Source organism: Urtica dioica, chromosome 8 (genome assembly GCF_054948205.1).
Source record: "Urtica dioica subsp. dioica isolate 48M chromosome 8, U.dioica_male_clone48M_v1_H2, whole genome shotgun sequence".
Classification (NCBI taxonomy): Eukaryota; Viridiplantae; Streptophyta; class Magnoliopsida; order Rosales; family Urticaceae; genus Urtica; species Urtica dioica.
In genome coordinates this window covers 35,358,520-35,374,092 of record NC_142763.1, presented here as the reverse complement: position 1 = coordinate 35,374,092, position 15,573 = coordinate 35,358,520, and the positions used below count along the sequence as shown (strand labels likewise).

Genomic DNA, 15,573 nt, shown 5'->3' with positions numbered 1-15,573 from the left:
ATAGCTTAGGCATTAGGTGCGACATTGTCGCACCTGAAAGTGTTGCACCTAAAGATGTACTTATTAGGTGCGACATGTCGCACTCAATGCCTTTTGCTACGGGTTATCCGGTGCGACGCCGTCGCACCTAATGTCGCACCTAATAAACTTTTAGGTGCGACATATGAAGTATTCGGTGCGACAATCGTCGCACCGGATGACGATTTTTGTCCTAGTGTCATTTCTTGTTAATGTTAATGCAACTCGGTTTTATTTGTTAGGGTCCTAAAGAACTGAAACATTTCTGGAGAGATACCTTCGTATATCTGGACCTCGAAAAGTCCGACCACAGTGTAAGAAAAGTTTCTACTATTTATTTATTTATTTACGTCAAGGGAGACAAATTGCCAAATTTTAAGTTGATTGATGTTGTGTGTGCACAATTTGCAGTTATAACAATTAGTCAAGGAAATTCCAAAGACGGTGAACTTGGAGCGTTTACGACTCCTGAACTTGGAACTTGGAGTGACGACGACGAGCGCTAAAGCTGGTTTTAATCATAAATTCAGATTCTCTGCCTGTTACATACTCACCTTTTTTTTCTTTAATTTCAATCCGAATACCTTGATTGGGTGTTTGTTCTTTTCCGAGGTATGTTCAATGAAGTCCCAAGTCCGTTCAACGAATCTGCTTTTGTGTTAAATTCATCTTGACTTTTAACATGTTTTCATTTGAGGTTGTCTTGTTCGTGGTTGATGTTTTTGGCAATGTTAATGAAGTTTTGTATTCAATTTGTATCTTTATTAGCTGAAAGCTATAATGAGATCAGGCATTGGAGAGAGTTTTCTTTTCACATCACCCCCAAAAGGGTAGTATATTACTATTAGTATAATTTATGTAATTATTGTGAATAATTTTAATAAGATTTTGATGTTGTGACATTGACGCTGCAATGTGGCGTTGCTTCCAGTTTGATTGTGGTTGTGTCGCCAAGAATATGATTTTTTTTCCTTCTCTTTATTGTATATTCATATGATCAAATGTTTGCTTTTTTTTCTTATGTGTAGAAGTATTAAATAATATGGCTGAAAATGAATTAAATAAACAACAACAAGAAGGTAACAAAAAGACTATGAAGAAAATAAAGACTAAGAACACTGAGGACCGTTGACAGTTTCCTTTAAGTAATATTGCTCTCCCATGGTGTTGGAAACGACAAGCAATTTACGTCCCATGATACAACAGCGGAGCAAGAAGAGTTTAGCACCTATAGAACTTCTCCGGCGAACTTTGCTTATGGCAAAACACTAAGACTACAAAAAAAAAAAAAAACCACGAGTAATTTCGGGAGGAGAGGAACAAAGTAAGAGAGAGAGAGAGAGAGAGAGAGAGAGAGAGAGAGATAGAATTCGTTGGTATGTACTGAATGAGAGCTAAAGGCCTCTATGTATAGCCACAAGGTCTGAGAGGTCACGAAATTCAAACCACACAAAACGTCACTCATTATGGTCCTTAAACGCATTAAAACTCATGTAATATGCTGATAAACACACTTGCAAACTGTTCAAAACGTTCGTATACATTTTAATTTAAGAGACAAACCGCTGCATCAATTTCACGGTTACAACACACTTTAGATTAATTATCAAACTAACAAAAATGTTATTTGCGGAATTAAAACTTTAAGAAGTGAATTTTGCAATAAAAAAATAAGGATTACCACAAGCAAGCTCAAGCCCAAGCCCAAGCCCGGCCAGGCTCGGTACGACCGGACGGCGGTGCGTGTGTGGTAGAGTTGGGCTTCCCAAAGTCATTGCTCATTTACAAAATCGGGTCAACCTTGGGAACCCAAAACCTTTGGCACAAATTACATATATAAACTTACTCATTTTTCCATTCTCACTCTACGTGAGACTTTTACATTTCACTTCCTACACACAACTAATATTTTTGCACAATTAATGTGTTTCTTTAAGCATACTTTGAGCATCAATTTCTCATTCATTATAGCTCGATTTTGGAAAACTTATAACCGATATTATACCTCTTTTTGCAAAGAATAATTATACGCTGGAATTACCAAATTTCTATTGAGTGAACCCCAATCAAATCTTTGCCTAAAATAACCGGTTCACATGATAATAAATAATGTTTAATATCAATATTCTTCACTTTATTCCAACAAAGTTTACGATAAGAAGTTGGATTTCACAGCTGTGTGAGTGTCCAGTGAATATGCTTTGTCTCTATGCAGAATACACATCAATATGAATCGATAAACAGCTTTTAGACGACTTTCTTTTTTATAATTTAATACAATAATGACATTGGCAATTTCGTGGGCGAAAAGTTGGTGTGTTTTCTCTATTCAAAAGTGATTGTTTGGGAACGTAGAAAGGGTGCTTTGGCATATGAACTTGTCATCAAACTTGAACTTAAATCCACCTCGCTAAAGGAATTGTGCCGTTATGGGATGTCATCAATTTTTCAAGTGATCTACAGGTACCCGGTTTAATTTTTAGTGTCATTTATATGGCCATGATTTCTTCGTAAAGTGTAGGACGGTTGATTGAATGAAACTGAGGGGCAACTTCTTAAAGATATTTTTTTCATAGTTACAAATTAGAAGATGGAAGTTTTGCCCTAAAGCTAATTGCCTGTCTATCTTTTACACAAGCAATCAACCAAAGTGAAGAATTACCAGGATCAAGATGATCGCCCATAACAATTCACAATCACAACACACAGAGAAGCTCACAAGAAGAGAAATGCAGAAGGTGTTACAAAGCTTAGCAGAGCAAATAAGTAGATAAGAGGAAGCGATTCACGAAGACTGGGTCTTTGCCCGAGAGACAACGGAAATCGCCGCCAATGGGCTCGGTGTTATTTTTAGCTCTCAATTTGTTAAAATTTCACCCTAGATAATAAATGGGGACCATCGGATAATCACTCATTATATGTCGCCCTTCCTGTTTTGTTACAAGTCGATTCAACTTTCTATCAAAATCATACATACCAAAGATGTTCATATTCAGTAGTACAGCAGCAAATAAAACAGATCACAAAATGTAAATACTTGTAATTGTAATTGCAAACACAGCAAACCCTAGAAAAGTGAAATTCATTTGCTTGAATGCACGGTCATCTTTCTCCTCCTCCACTCCTCGTCGTCCTCAGCCTCAGACTCAGACTCTGACTCAGCCTCAGCCGCTTCGCCCATGGCCTTGTCCAGGTCCAGAAGCCCCTTGAAATAAGGGACCCCTGGCTGCTCATTCCAACGTCTCTCTCGATCAGTGAGATAATAAATAAAATAACATGTTAAAATGTATTATTGTGAAATTCACGCATACCCTCTTATACAACTCCTCAAACATTTCATCCAACTTCTTCATCCTCGCAAGATCTTCCTCCTCCTGCGTCTTCTTCCTCGCCATAACTTCTCGATCGCCAACTGTGTAACGCATATTTTATCAACACATATAAGGAAACAAATTGACAATCGTTTCAGATCATTCACTTTTAATCCCACAAACCTACCGGTGATTCGGAGACGACAGACGATTCCATTTCGGAGGCTTTTCTTCGACGCTATCAAAATCTGGCTACTTTTCTTTTATCGGCAAATGTTGTTACTTATACCTTATACCTAGCGACCGTAAAACTAAAATTGCTATTTTTTAGTTAAAAAGTTATTTGCAATGTTTTTGCTTTGGACGGGCATTCTTATTCCACAAATTATTGCAATATTTTCCTAGATACTAATAAATCACGTTTGCGTACATTCTCTTTTTACTTTTTTTATTCTCTTATATTAACTTTTATTTTTATATATTTTTATCAAATAATATTTTTTATTTCATCAAAATTTATAATTTATTTTTTACAATCTACAATCACTCATTTTAATATACTAAAAATATATTATTATTAATAATTATATTTTATATAATAATTATTAATTAAAAATATTAATACATATTTTACGGAACACTAAATTTGTTTTCGCTAACAGCTACAACAATTTTACAACAGTTTACCAAACATCTATCTGCTTTTAAAATCAGCAACTTATTCTATTAGCATAATTTAAAAATAATTTTTTTAAAAGCAAAGCTACGTCAAATGGAGTCAATATAGGGCAAACAAACAGTATGCTCGGCATAACCGAATAATAACAGTCCTCCTAATTAATTAAAGCCCAATATACAATAATCTTTTAAATTTATACTTAAACTATTTAAATATTATTGTTGCAGATTTTCAAAGAGAAATTTCATATTGTAGATCTCATTAGTTAAAAAAATATCAAGAAAATACCTCTTATTTACAAAATATCCAAAAATGGACTCTTGACCCAGAAACAAGAAAACAAAATATTATTTCAAGACATTTAAACTTAATTTAAAATAATAAAAAATTATTTTAAGCTCAAATTTTAAATTTCATCATATTTTATCTTAATTTATCATAACTAATAAAAGTTAAGGTAAATAGACCAAACAACTACTATATTTAGCAACATCGACTACAAAAAGAATCTCTATTGCTTTTTATTCAATTAAATTCTCAAAAATACAATAAAATACAATGAGTTACGATAAATTACGATGACCTTTATATATCATCGTAGTATATTCTCTGGGAAAGGCGAAATTGACTTCTCATGGCTTGGATCTACTCCTCCCTCCCCGAAAACGTGATGTCTCAGATCGTTGGACTCAAGACCTCGTACGAGATCTGGATTGCCTTTGAGAAAAGCTTCTCATCATCTTCAAAGGCAAAGATTCTTCAACTCCATCTTCAATTACAAACTACAAAGAAAAGAGGTACATCAATGTCAGACTATATTCTCAAGATAAAGTCGATCGCTGATAACCTAATTGATATCGGAGAAAAGATCTCTGCGCAAGATCAAGTACTGTATGTTCTTGGAGGATTAGGTGCAAAATACACTTGTCATGTCGATTACAACAAGGAGCGATTTTCCTTCGATCGATGAGTTGTACAGTCAACTGATGACGTTCGAGAACAGACTGGATCAACAAAAGTATGTTGATGATACATCAGTGATTCAAGCAAATTTCTCGAATTCGATACCTAATTTCAATGGAAATGGAAGAGGCAATCGAGGTCGTGGAATGTCTAACAATCAAGGACGTGGAGGCAGAGGCAATGATTGAGGAATTCTACCTTCACTTACAAGCAACAGTCAAAACTTCAACAACCGGCTTCAGCAACAATTAAGGTTCCAAAAACAGTCAAGGCTTCAACAATAACAACAACAACAACAATGCATCGTGAGGACGTGGCTACAACTACAACAATGGCCAGAATAAGCCACAATGTCAAGTATGTGGAAAATTTGGCCACACGGCACTCAAATGCTATCACAGATTCGATCAAAACTACTTAGAGAACAGCCTAGCTCTCTACTTCAGCTACTCAGGACCAAGCAACTTCTCCGATGGTGCCTAGTACATGGATTCTGGAGCCAATCAACACCTCACCAACGATGGCTCTAACATTCAAGATGCTTCTCCATTCACACGCTCCAACAAAGTGATGGTTGGCAATGGTAATTACTTACCTATATCATGTGACGCCCGCCTCCTAGGAGCTTCTCACTTACTCACTTCACTAAGGGATGTGCGTCAGCTTCTCTTTCTATAGTTTGCGGAAAAAAATTGTAAAAATTTGACGTGCAATCACGATAGTATGACGATTAGTCCTTTTTTTCTTTTGCGCCAACGACACCCCTCCTATTTTTCCAAGCAACAAAGGGGGTGTTATCGCGATATGTAGAGTTCTCAAGCTATACTAGGAGCTTCGGCTCAAACAATAACTTCCGAAAAAATGCGATGAGATTCAATCTGAACGTGGAGCCAATGCGGGGAGACCATTTGCATCTCGGGTATGAACTCCCACAGTGACTACTTTAGTCTCCCACATCAGATTGGCCGCAAGAAAAACAAGTTTTTTGTTTGATTTGTGACCGCATATGGTCTAAAAGCATTCACAATAGAAAGACCATTTTTTCTCTCAAGCGGGACAAATGACTTTGATCAAGGCTGTTGCTTTGGCCCTCCCTTTGCGAAGATATAGAACACCATGGCCTGGTTTAGGTGGACCGGGTCTACAACCAAGCGAAAAAATCATTAGAAAACATGGGAACACGTACTATGCGAACCCAAGTAACAAAACTGGCTCAATTTTTAAGGACTTGTTTTTCACCCAAGCTACCCCTACATTAAAAAAAAAAAAAAAAAAAAAAAAAAAAAAGAAAGAAAGAAAGATAGCGGTTTATCTTGAGAGTTGACTCACTTGTGGTGAAGCTTCTCAAATTAAAGTACTTAAATTCAAGGATCGCCGTACCGTTACCGTTACCGTACCGAGACCCCAATTTTGGGGGGATATCGCTTACCGAAGAGGAAACCGAGGGGGATTTAGGAAAAAAAAAGGAAACCGGTACCGGTAGGAACCCGTTTACCGGAGATGAACCCAACAAAAAATGTAGGAACCGAGGGGGATTCAGACAAATATTTTACAATAATAAAAATAGTTTTCATAGTTCATACTTCAAACAAAGGTTAATATTAAACATAAACTGAGTTCTTAAACAAAATACAATATCATCACAATAATCATCAATTCATATGACAAAAATCAACATAACCATCACAATAATCATCAAATTAATTGTAATCAACATTTTAATTCAACTTTATCACGACAATAATCAACTAATCTCGAAATTAATTAAAATTCAACAATATCATCACAATAATCATCAATTCATAAGAAAAAAATTGAAAAAAATCCTAAAAAATGAAAAACTCGGATGATACCTCTTGGGTTCCCCAGGATCTAAACAAAAATGGCTTCCACTGAGCGGGATCCGGCGAGACGCACACCAGAAACACCGAGATTCGCGGGATCTGGCTGGGATTCGACCGGGTTCAGGTCACGGGACCGGTTTCTGCAAGTCCCGTCCCAGTCCCCTCCGGTTCAAGGGATCCCGACCGGAACCCCCGGGATGTCGAACCTTGCTTAAATTGGAGACTTCTCACCGCCAAAGGCTTCTTTTTGTAGTGTTTCATAATTTATGTACCATTAAATTGGCAGTCACGATGTATTTTTTTTAGAGTGCTGCTATTTATCACGGGTCCGATTTCTCACGATCCACACAATTTGTGACACGTGGATGAATTTTTTTGATGTTTATTGTTTTTGTGGGTAATCCGTAAGTCAGTCGTGTTAAAAATCATTTCCCTTTTTTTTTAACATTTGACAATGTCGTAATAAATAAAGTAGAGGTAAGATGGAAACAAAAATTATACATTCTAAAGAAAATAAATTAAAAAATTTAGACTCAGAGTTTTGTAGGGCTTTACCCAATTAAGGGAGCCCTTCCAGAAATTCTCGAGGGCCAAGGTCAAGCCAAGGCCCAAGAGGGGGTTTGGAAATAGTTTTCAACCAGCAATTGACGCGCCTCGGTTAGTACCTCACTAGCTGCGTCATTGCCCCAAGCGCAAAGATAGCTTTACCACATGCCATGTGTCACACATTTGTACTCCACGCTCGACCCATTTCTTTCTTTCTCTAAACGATGTGGGACATTTCTCTCTTTCCACTTACATTAGTGGGAGAACCGTTTTTGTTTTTTTCACTTTTTATGCTAGAAGTTTGTTTGAGTGTATTTATTGGACATTCAAGGATTAATTTATCTTCTTTTTTTACTTTTCTTTTTATTGGTCCCGAGTCTCCCGGACTACGAAGCAACTTTGTCTAATATCATATTCAGTAATCCTCTACCTACACTAAAAAGACTAAAGGATTGGGTCACATATGTACTGCAAAATAGAAAAAAATTACCAACTATTTCTATTTTGACCATTGACCACTTCCCGTTTTTACTTTGTGACTCAAAAGTAAAAACGAAAAATTGGTCTATGGCGCGAGTATTCATCGTATTCATCACTAATTTAATTTTATATTACTTCTGTTATATCTCAAGCCTTCTAGCTCGATTGAATGGAGATGATAGTTTCCCATTCTGCATTTGTAAAATCATATATGTCTTTTTTATGGGTTCAAAATGGTTCAATTAAAGACTTTCAGAAATGACGGGAAAAAAAATGGAAGAATACAAAATTGGTTTATAAAAATCTACGAAAATAGGATTGATCATCCATGAAATAAAGCTTTCATAGACCGTTTTGTACAAGAGACTTTAACTTGTTCACTTCCATCAAGAGAGAAGAATTTCTTTCGCTAGCTTCTATTAATACCTCGAGCTTTTTCTCTACATTGCTGCCTAATGGAGAAGAAGATCTTGCTTGCTCGTCGTATTGAAGAAGATTCAACATCATAACCTGCAATTACAAAAAGATTTTAAGACGTTAGAGTTGAACAAAGTGCTTGTATAAGCCAAAAATACCCTCAAATGTTATATTCAATACGTGCACTTTTATTATTCCAAGATTCGCATACCTCATGGTGTTGCTTCAGTGAGAAGTCTCTAAGCAGTAATCTTGCAAGCTTATTTCGAAGCAAAAGCTTTTCATCATCGTTATCAACGGAGTGAAAGATAAAATTTGAAAGGTGGTGAAGAACCAACGTGTATGCAATGGAACCTCGGTTTGCAGCCTTGTCAAGCGCACCAGAAGTCCAGGATTTGACATATGCCTCCAAAATCTCAGCCTTATCCTGCAGCATTAAAATACATAATTTAGTAATTTATAAAACAAAAATAATTAAACAAACCTGCCCTGGTTCTTTTTAGTCAAGACGACAGAATAAACTTGCCTAAAATAAGTCTACAAAAGATCGTATTCATAGAAGTAAATATATAAATTTGATTCATTTTCTGCAGGGAAAGGCTTCACAAAATGAAATTATCCGTTTGCTGATGATTTGAACAAATAGAATCTGGCATTTTGTCAGTAATAAATACGCTCTCTTATTAACTACTCTTTATCCATTAGTCCTACCAACTCCTTTCTACTTGATATACATATATGCACACTAATAAAATTTCCTATTCTATTTTTGTTTATCACCGTGGTATCCGGGTTGAACCCAACTAGAATCCACTAGGCCCTGGCATTAACAACCGGAAGAGTACCCCAATGGGGATCGAATCTGGGACTGATCAGTCTTACCACTAGACCAATCCCTTGGAGTTGATCAGTCTTATCTTTAGCCAAATAGAAAGTGATTCGTGAGAATAAAAGGATACCAAAGCTATATTAATTGCTTAACTATAGGGTTTTATCAGCCATTACCTCTATAGGTTGAAGATAACCCTCCGCTTCTCCAACGCAAGACCCCAAGTTCGGGAGAAGCTCAAGAACGCAAGCATTACTCAGCGCATTCCAAGCAGCAAGCCTAACAGGAGCTTCGACACATCGATGCAAATACAGTGCAACTTGGCGGCCATAAATCAAATCACCATAAGATATCGCAGAAAATTGCTCGACAAGAGTCTCGATAAATGTGGAGTAACTATCATGAACGTCCGATTCAAACCTTAACAGCTCCAAATCACTTTTATTTCCAGGTTCACAGCTTGTTTCAGCATTTCTATGCCTTGCCTTGTCAAGAACTTCTCCGTATAGATTTTGCAAGGCTTTGTAGATATTCCTACTCTTATTCTCCTCAATCACGATCATTCCGACGAGCAATATCACAGACAAAGAATGCAACTTCCAAACCAACGGAACACTGTGAACAGTAGAAGGGATTTCAGCTGGAAGAAAGTTCGAGATCGATTCGATACCCAAGAGAAAGAAAAGTCCTGCGCTGGCAATTTCAAGCCAATCACTGGGGTCTTGCATGAGGTTCTCCAAATTGGAACATTTTTGAAGGCCAGCTTGCTCGCTGTGACAAAGGGTTGAGATCGGACTTAGAAACCAAGTAACAGGTAGTGGAAGTCTCTGGTGAGCCCACTCCACAGTTGATGATGTAACTTGCAAACCACTTGATGTGTCTGAGTCCTCGTATATGGTGCTCAAAGATCCTTTACTTTTCTTGATTGTATCATCTGCACTTTCGGCCTTTCTCTTCTTCACTGAGAGCCATCTACCGTTGAAATGAGAAGTTAGAATCTTGCTAAAGAGCTGGAAGTCTTTCTCTTCATATTCCCACTCAAAATGCCCCACTATTTTATTAAGCAGGATGAATTTCCTAGTAGAGAGATCGAGATACTTCAAAACAGAGACATTGGCCAAAAATTTAAATGCCTTGTCTACGATATTTCCTTCTCTTGGCCCGGAGATCAAAGATGCTGCTAGAGAAGCATTGATGATTTTCGCAGCAGAAGGTATTTCCTCGTCATTGGGCACATCGAGCATAGAGAGTGTCTGAAAAGTCTCGAACAGGTCAACGGTCAACCTTGCATCTGCTTCAGCCAACAGAACAGTTGCAGACCAATAGCCCCCACCAGAAGCACCCCAGCCAATTCCTACCCCTGGAGCGGGCCCGCCTCTTCCAAAGACCTCAATAGACTGCACCAATTTCCACTCTGAAGCTGCCAACTTCATAAAAGTACTTTGCACATTTCTCAACTCAACCAACGAGCCCTTTAGTACCCCGTTACTTAGTATTTTCTCTTCGTGCGAGGGGCTATATTCTTGAGAACTCTGTATCCCCTTCTTGGCTGATTGGATTAATTTATCGATGCTCACAACAGACTGGGTGAGTCTTTGAAGGCAATATATAGAAGCCAACGATGCTTCACATTCATTTTGAAGCCTGAAATAACATAGATTCTCGACAAAAGAGCCATTTGCGTTGAGATCTGCTGCAAACTTTGTACCGACATCATCAGAAAAATTAAGGAACCTGTTTCTTATCATGGCAAGACCGATTTTTGGAACAAACTCCGGAAGCCAAGGGACAAGACTGCCACCTTCAGTGGGAGTGATGGTATCATCTGGGATCACTCTTCTTAGAACCTCACCAAGCATCCCCATTACTGATGAATACACCCACAACAAGGAGGCTCTTGATTGGTCTTGCACAGCATTACCACTCCTAATCCCACCTCGCCAGAATTTACGAGCATTTAAATCACTCATCAAGTCTATCCACTTCACAGCCAAATCAACCATTGGACTGACCTGGCTCCAAGACCAAGCCTCCATGTCCTCAATTTGATTGTTTGGATGCATCTGTGAGAAGAAATTTGGAAGGGTTCTGGCCAAAGCCTCGAGAACAAGGTACGACTCAGCTGATATGGTTGAATATTCACCAAGAAAACTGCTGTCATTAAGCTTCTCAAGTGAAGGTGGATTCAGCCACAGGCACATGGAAGGAAAAATATCAGAAAAGTACGACACACAGTATCCATGCAGAATGCAGATCTTCCAAAGACGTAATTGTTCAATTGTTAAAGCGGAGTTAAGTTTGCAGTTCTCCTTTCCAGATTTGACCCACTGGTCAAGAGAGATAGGATGTTTAAACAAATTCCTGGTCATGATCAAGAAAGTCCCGTTCTTCAGAAATTCAAGGCAATTCTTCCTATCAGATTGAGCCAACACCTTAAATACAAGACCAGAAATAGTTGTATTAGCTGTATGAAGAATAATTATAACAAACATAGTAGTGGCTGACAAAAAGACAGAGAGAGGCTTTACCTTTATAAGACTCACAGCTTTGATCATAGAAGTATTAATTTGTGTTTCTTTTGACGCAAATCTCTTGACAACTGTCTCAGTAAGCATTTGACAGTTTATAACAGCATTTGCACAAGTTGGGGAATGCCTTGTTATAGCAATGAGTATCGAAACCACGCATTCTTCCAAAGCTCCTGAAGGGTCTGACTGAAACCGTAAAAAAACATGTTAGCAAACTACATGACCGGAAGAAACTTGCCATGATTTTGGTCACAACGTTGTTGAGCTCGTATCAAGCAAAACACTTAATTCTTTTCAAGGGATATATGTGTACCGTTACTGTTTCTAACGCATAGAATAAAACAAAATAAAAGCCAACAGAACAAAACTAACCTCGAGAAGATAGCGAAGCCTTGGAATGATTCCCATCCTTACCAACCCTGCAGCAAAATCCTGCCCCGCCACCACAATATCATCCTGAATTGTATGTTTGTCATCGGCTTCGTCGTCATTGTCCTCGTCCAGATTAAGAATATTCGATGATTTAGCATTATACTTCCAGAATCCACCACGTAAGAAAGCAACATCAACCTCAGGTCTACTACGAAATATAGGGGCACTACAGATATCCTTCAAAGTTGCTTTCTGGAACGAAAAATGTTGAACTTGTCATAAGAGATATTGACAATAAGACTACATACATACATATATATATATATATATATATATATATATATATATATATATATGTGTGTGTGTGCGTGTGTGGTGAGTAAAGCACCTCTGAAACATTGAAGAAGTTCTCATTCACATCACACGTCAAAACGCACTGAATAACTTTCGCACAAGCAAGGACAACTGAATTATGGGCATCATCAAGACACATCCTACAAATTGTTACAAGTTTCATTAGATTGCGATGCATAATGTTAAAAATTAATGACACTTCCCAGGGTAAAAAATAAACAAATACAGCATAACATATCGAAATCACCTTAGTGACAAAACAAGCTCAGGTTCTGGGCCAAGTGCATAAGCCCAAATAGCTTCCCAATCTGTGAATTTGCTGACGTTATCCTCTTTTCTCATAGTACAACCAACTTGGCCTCGGCATATATTCTGCACTGCATTTTCAAGGGCAGAGCAAAGGATGTGCAAAGCAAGAGCCCTTTGTCCAGGAATCTGTAACCAAGAACAGACAATTAACAATGAGTAATAGAGCAGCTATATAATTTCAAGAGTTGCAATGTAATACAGAGGCATACTGATGCCATGCATTACTTGTCATTGGACATGTAAGATTGTAAAAAAATCAAGATTGTTTGAGTGGAAAGTATAGACTGACCACACTGCGTGTGAGAGCCACAGCTTCTTTGATCGTGTAACCTGCTGCACCGGGATCCCCTTCAGTCCGTAGGAAGTCACGTTCCGCAACGCAATCTGTTAAAAGGGAAAAAAAAAACACATTTATAAACAATAAAAAATCTCTCCATAGAAACAGAATTAGACACGCTGTTTTGGGTGAAAACAAGAGTTTTATTACGTAGCAATTCTGGGCTACCAAAGCGTTAGAGTTGTCTTGGACATTCCACATATATAATGTCGACGAATCTAAAGTGCAATCACATAAGAAACCAGTTGTGAAACCCTCACATTAGAATTAAACAAGGCAAAATCCAGCAATGAAAATCCACGCCAGAAAACAAAATATGTACGAAGCTCTTTGTAATTCTAAGACACCCGGGCGATCAAATGAACGGATCAATTCAAAAGTAAATAATGTCAACTTACTGGCGTCAAGTATGTGGTCAGAAAAACCTTCCACAATGGTTCCATCCAATGAAAATCTGAGTCCTCTAGCACCCTCAACTCTTTCGCTCCATGTACTCCATAAACTGCCACCGCTCGGTTTTGGATTTCGCCCTTCGCCATTGTCAAGTCCGCTTTGTGTATCTTTAGAGGTTGTTGAGGTCTCTGCAACGGCCGTAGAAATCTCAGAGGCAGACAAAGTTGGAGCCTCATCTATGTCCTCGCTCTTTTGTATCGGTTTAACGTCATTGGAAATATCCATGCCTGACGACTTTAGCTTCATTCTTTCTTCGCCCTTCTTTTTCAGTAGTTTCAGCAACGAAGGGTTTAACCTCTCCATTATCTCAGCTTGCGCCTCCGCAATTTCTTCAGGCGACATTCCCTGCAACCGCGCTCGGTTTTCGGCGTCTATCTGACTCTCAAGTGACGTATCTTCCCATTCATCATTTTTATCGATTCCCGAAGAAACTATGCCTGAATTCGAATAATGTATCTCTCTCCTCTTCAACTCATTTACATAATCCACTGTATCTATGTTTTTTGAGTAATCTAACTCCTTGACATCTACTGAAACAGACTTCCCTTCATTTTTGCGAGCACTTTCAATTGATTCTCCTACGTTTTTCCGATTCTCAGCTATCCCCGGTCTTGCACTGCTTCGTTCCAATTTCTCGGCCATAAATGAATCATTGTCACCTGAGAGAAGCTCTTTCCAGCGACTCAGTTCCATGCCCTTCCTGTTATTCCTTTCCACTGGATTCGCTAAATGCGCTATTGAATCATACTCCGTGAAACCTTTGTCATCTTCACTTAGCCCATTGTCTCCACTATCAACAGCGTCATCTTTACTACCGGCTGGAGCCCAATTCTGTGGAAATCAAAATCCAGAAACACATCTAAATCATTCAGCTCAGAAATGTCTGACCTTTTCTGTCACTGTTTTCTCGGCAAACAAACAAACAGGCTATATCATGTTATAGTTAAGCAATGGTCCGAGGACTGACTTACCAATCCGTGAGAGCGGTGGCGAGCGACAGGAAAAGGAAGAACAGTTGGTTTCGGCGGAGGAACCGGATTGGCTGGAGGCTCGTCGGAAATTCCCTTCTCAACGATAGAGCCAATCAAGCGCGAAGCACCGTCATCGCTAATTTGAAGGCCACTAGTCGTGAAGCTCGTCTTTGAAGATGTTGAAGAGGTTTTAGGGTTTTGACTATTCTTCTTCTTCAACTTCGTCTCCATTAGAAATGAGTTTTTCTTTTACTTTTTCCTAAGTTCGGAGACTAAAAGAAGACTGTCTGAAGAAATATAGAGAAATAATTTGCATGATGAACAAGACATTCGCTCGGAAATTCAGTCATAGAAAAACGACAATGAAATAAAATGAGACGACAATAATTAAGAAAATGATATATGACGGAGATTCTTTAAAGGGAAAATATACGTGTTTAATCGAAATTACATTTATCTCTTTCGTTTTAAAAAATATAAGATATTTTCTCTCAATAATATAAATGACATATTATTAAGTCCGAGCTACGAAGAACGATAATGGCGAAACTAGGTTTAGGAATTGAGAGGAAGAGAAAAGGAGAGAAGACAAAAGAAAAGACTGAAAAGAAAAATTCTCATTCACACAAAAACTGATTACTGATTTGACTCGTATATAAGCGAAATCAAATAGTAATAACCAAAACTAACTCAGCGTCTAATCAGGAAAAGACACATACACAAATTAAAAAGACTTAAAAAGCGACAACAAAGAAATAAAACGAACAAAGAAATAAAACAACAAGTCACATAGGAGAAGTTATCCCAATACTCCCCCTAAAGCGAACAAGTTCTTTAGGCTGAGCTTGGGTAGAACATTCTTCAAAGCTGGGGCTGGTAATGGCTTAGTGAAAATATCTGCAAGCTGATGTCGAGTTCGAACCGGTAAAAGCTTGAACGTCCCTCCATTAACATGATCCCGAACAAAATGCAAATCAATCTCCAAATGCTTTGTCCGTTCATGAAAAGAAGGATTAGAAGCAATGTGAATTGCTGCTTGGTTATCACAGTGTAAAACTGAAGTTGATGAAGGAAAAACTTTGAAATCTTTCAACAACTGATCTAACCAAATGATCTCACTTGCCGCTGATCCCATTGCCCTATACTCTGCTTCCACTGAAGA

At 38.1% G+C, this 15,573-nt stretch overlaps 1 protein-coding gene, 1 long non-coding RNA gene and 1 other non-coding gene across 3 annotated transcripts; all 3 read right to left on the bottom strand.

Annotated features, from left to right (window-relative positions):
• Positions 1–2,992: 2,992 nt before the first annotated feature.
• Positions 2,993–3,420, bottom strand: LOC149389511 (uncharacterized). The gene is made up of 2 exons (XR_016301057.1): positions 3,330–3,420; positions 2,993–3,244 (listed from the first exon to the last, which is right to left on the bottom strand). It is a non-coding gene; the product is annotated as an uncharacterized LOC149389511 (long non-coding RNA).
• Positions 3,421–7,362: 3,942 nt separating this feature from the next.
• LOC149389510 (U4 spliceosomal RNA) lies at positions 7,363–7,515 on the bottom strand. The gene has a single exon (XR_016301104.1). It is a non-coding gene; the product is annotated as a U4 spliceosomal RNA (small nuclear RNA).
• A 447-nt stretch (positions 7,516–7,962) lies between these two features.
• IYO (RPAP1-like, carboxy-terminal protein) lies at positions 7,963–14,679 on the bottom strand. Its single transcript, XM_089623210.1, has 10 exons — positions 14,412–14,679; positions 13,386–14,271; positions 12,940–13,034; positions 12,589–12,776; positions 12,376–12,481; positions 11,988–12,239; positions 11,616–11,801; positions 9,264–11,519; positions 8,470–8,685; positions 7,963–8,351 (listed from the first exon to the last, which is right to left on the bottom strand). Exons 1-10 carry the CDS (start codon positions 14,640–14,642, stop codon positions 8,184–8,186), a joined length of 4,584 nt encoding a protein of 1,527 aa, XP_089479336.1. The 5' UTR covers positions 14,643–14,679; the 3' UTR covers positions 7,963–8,183.
• Positions 14,680–15,573: the final 894 nt, after the last annotated feature.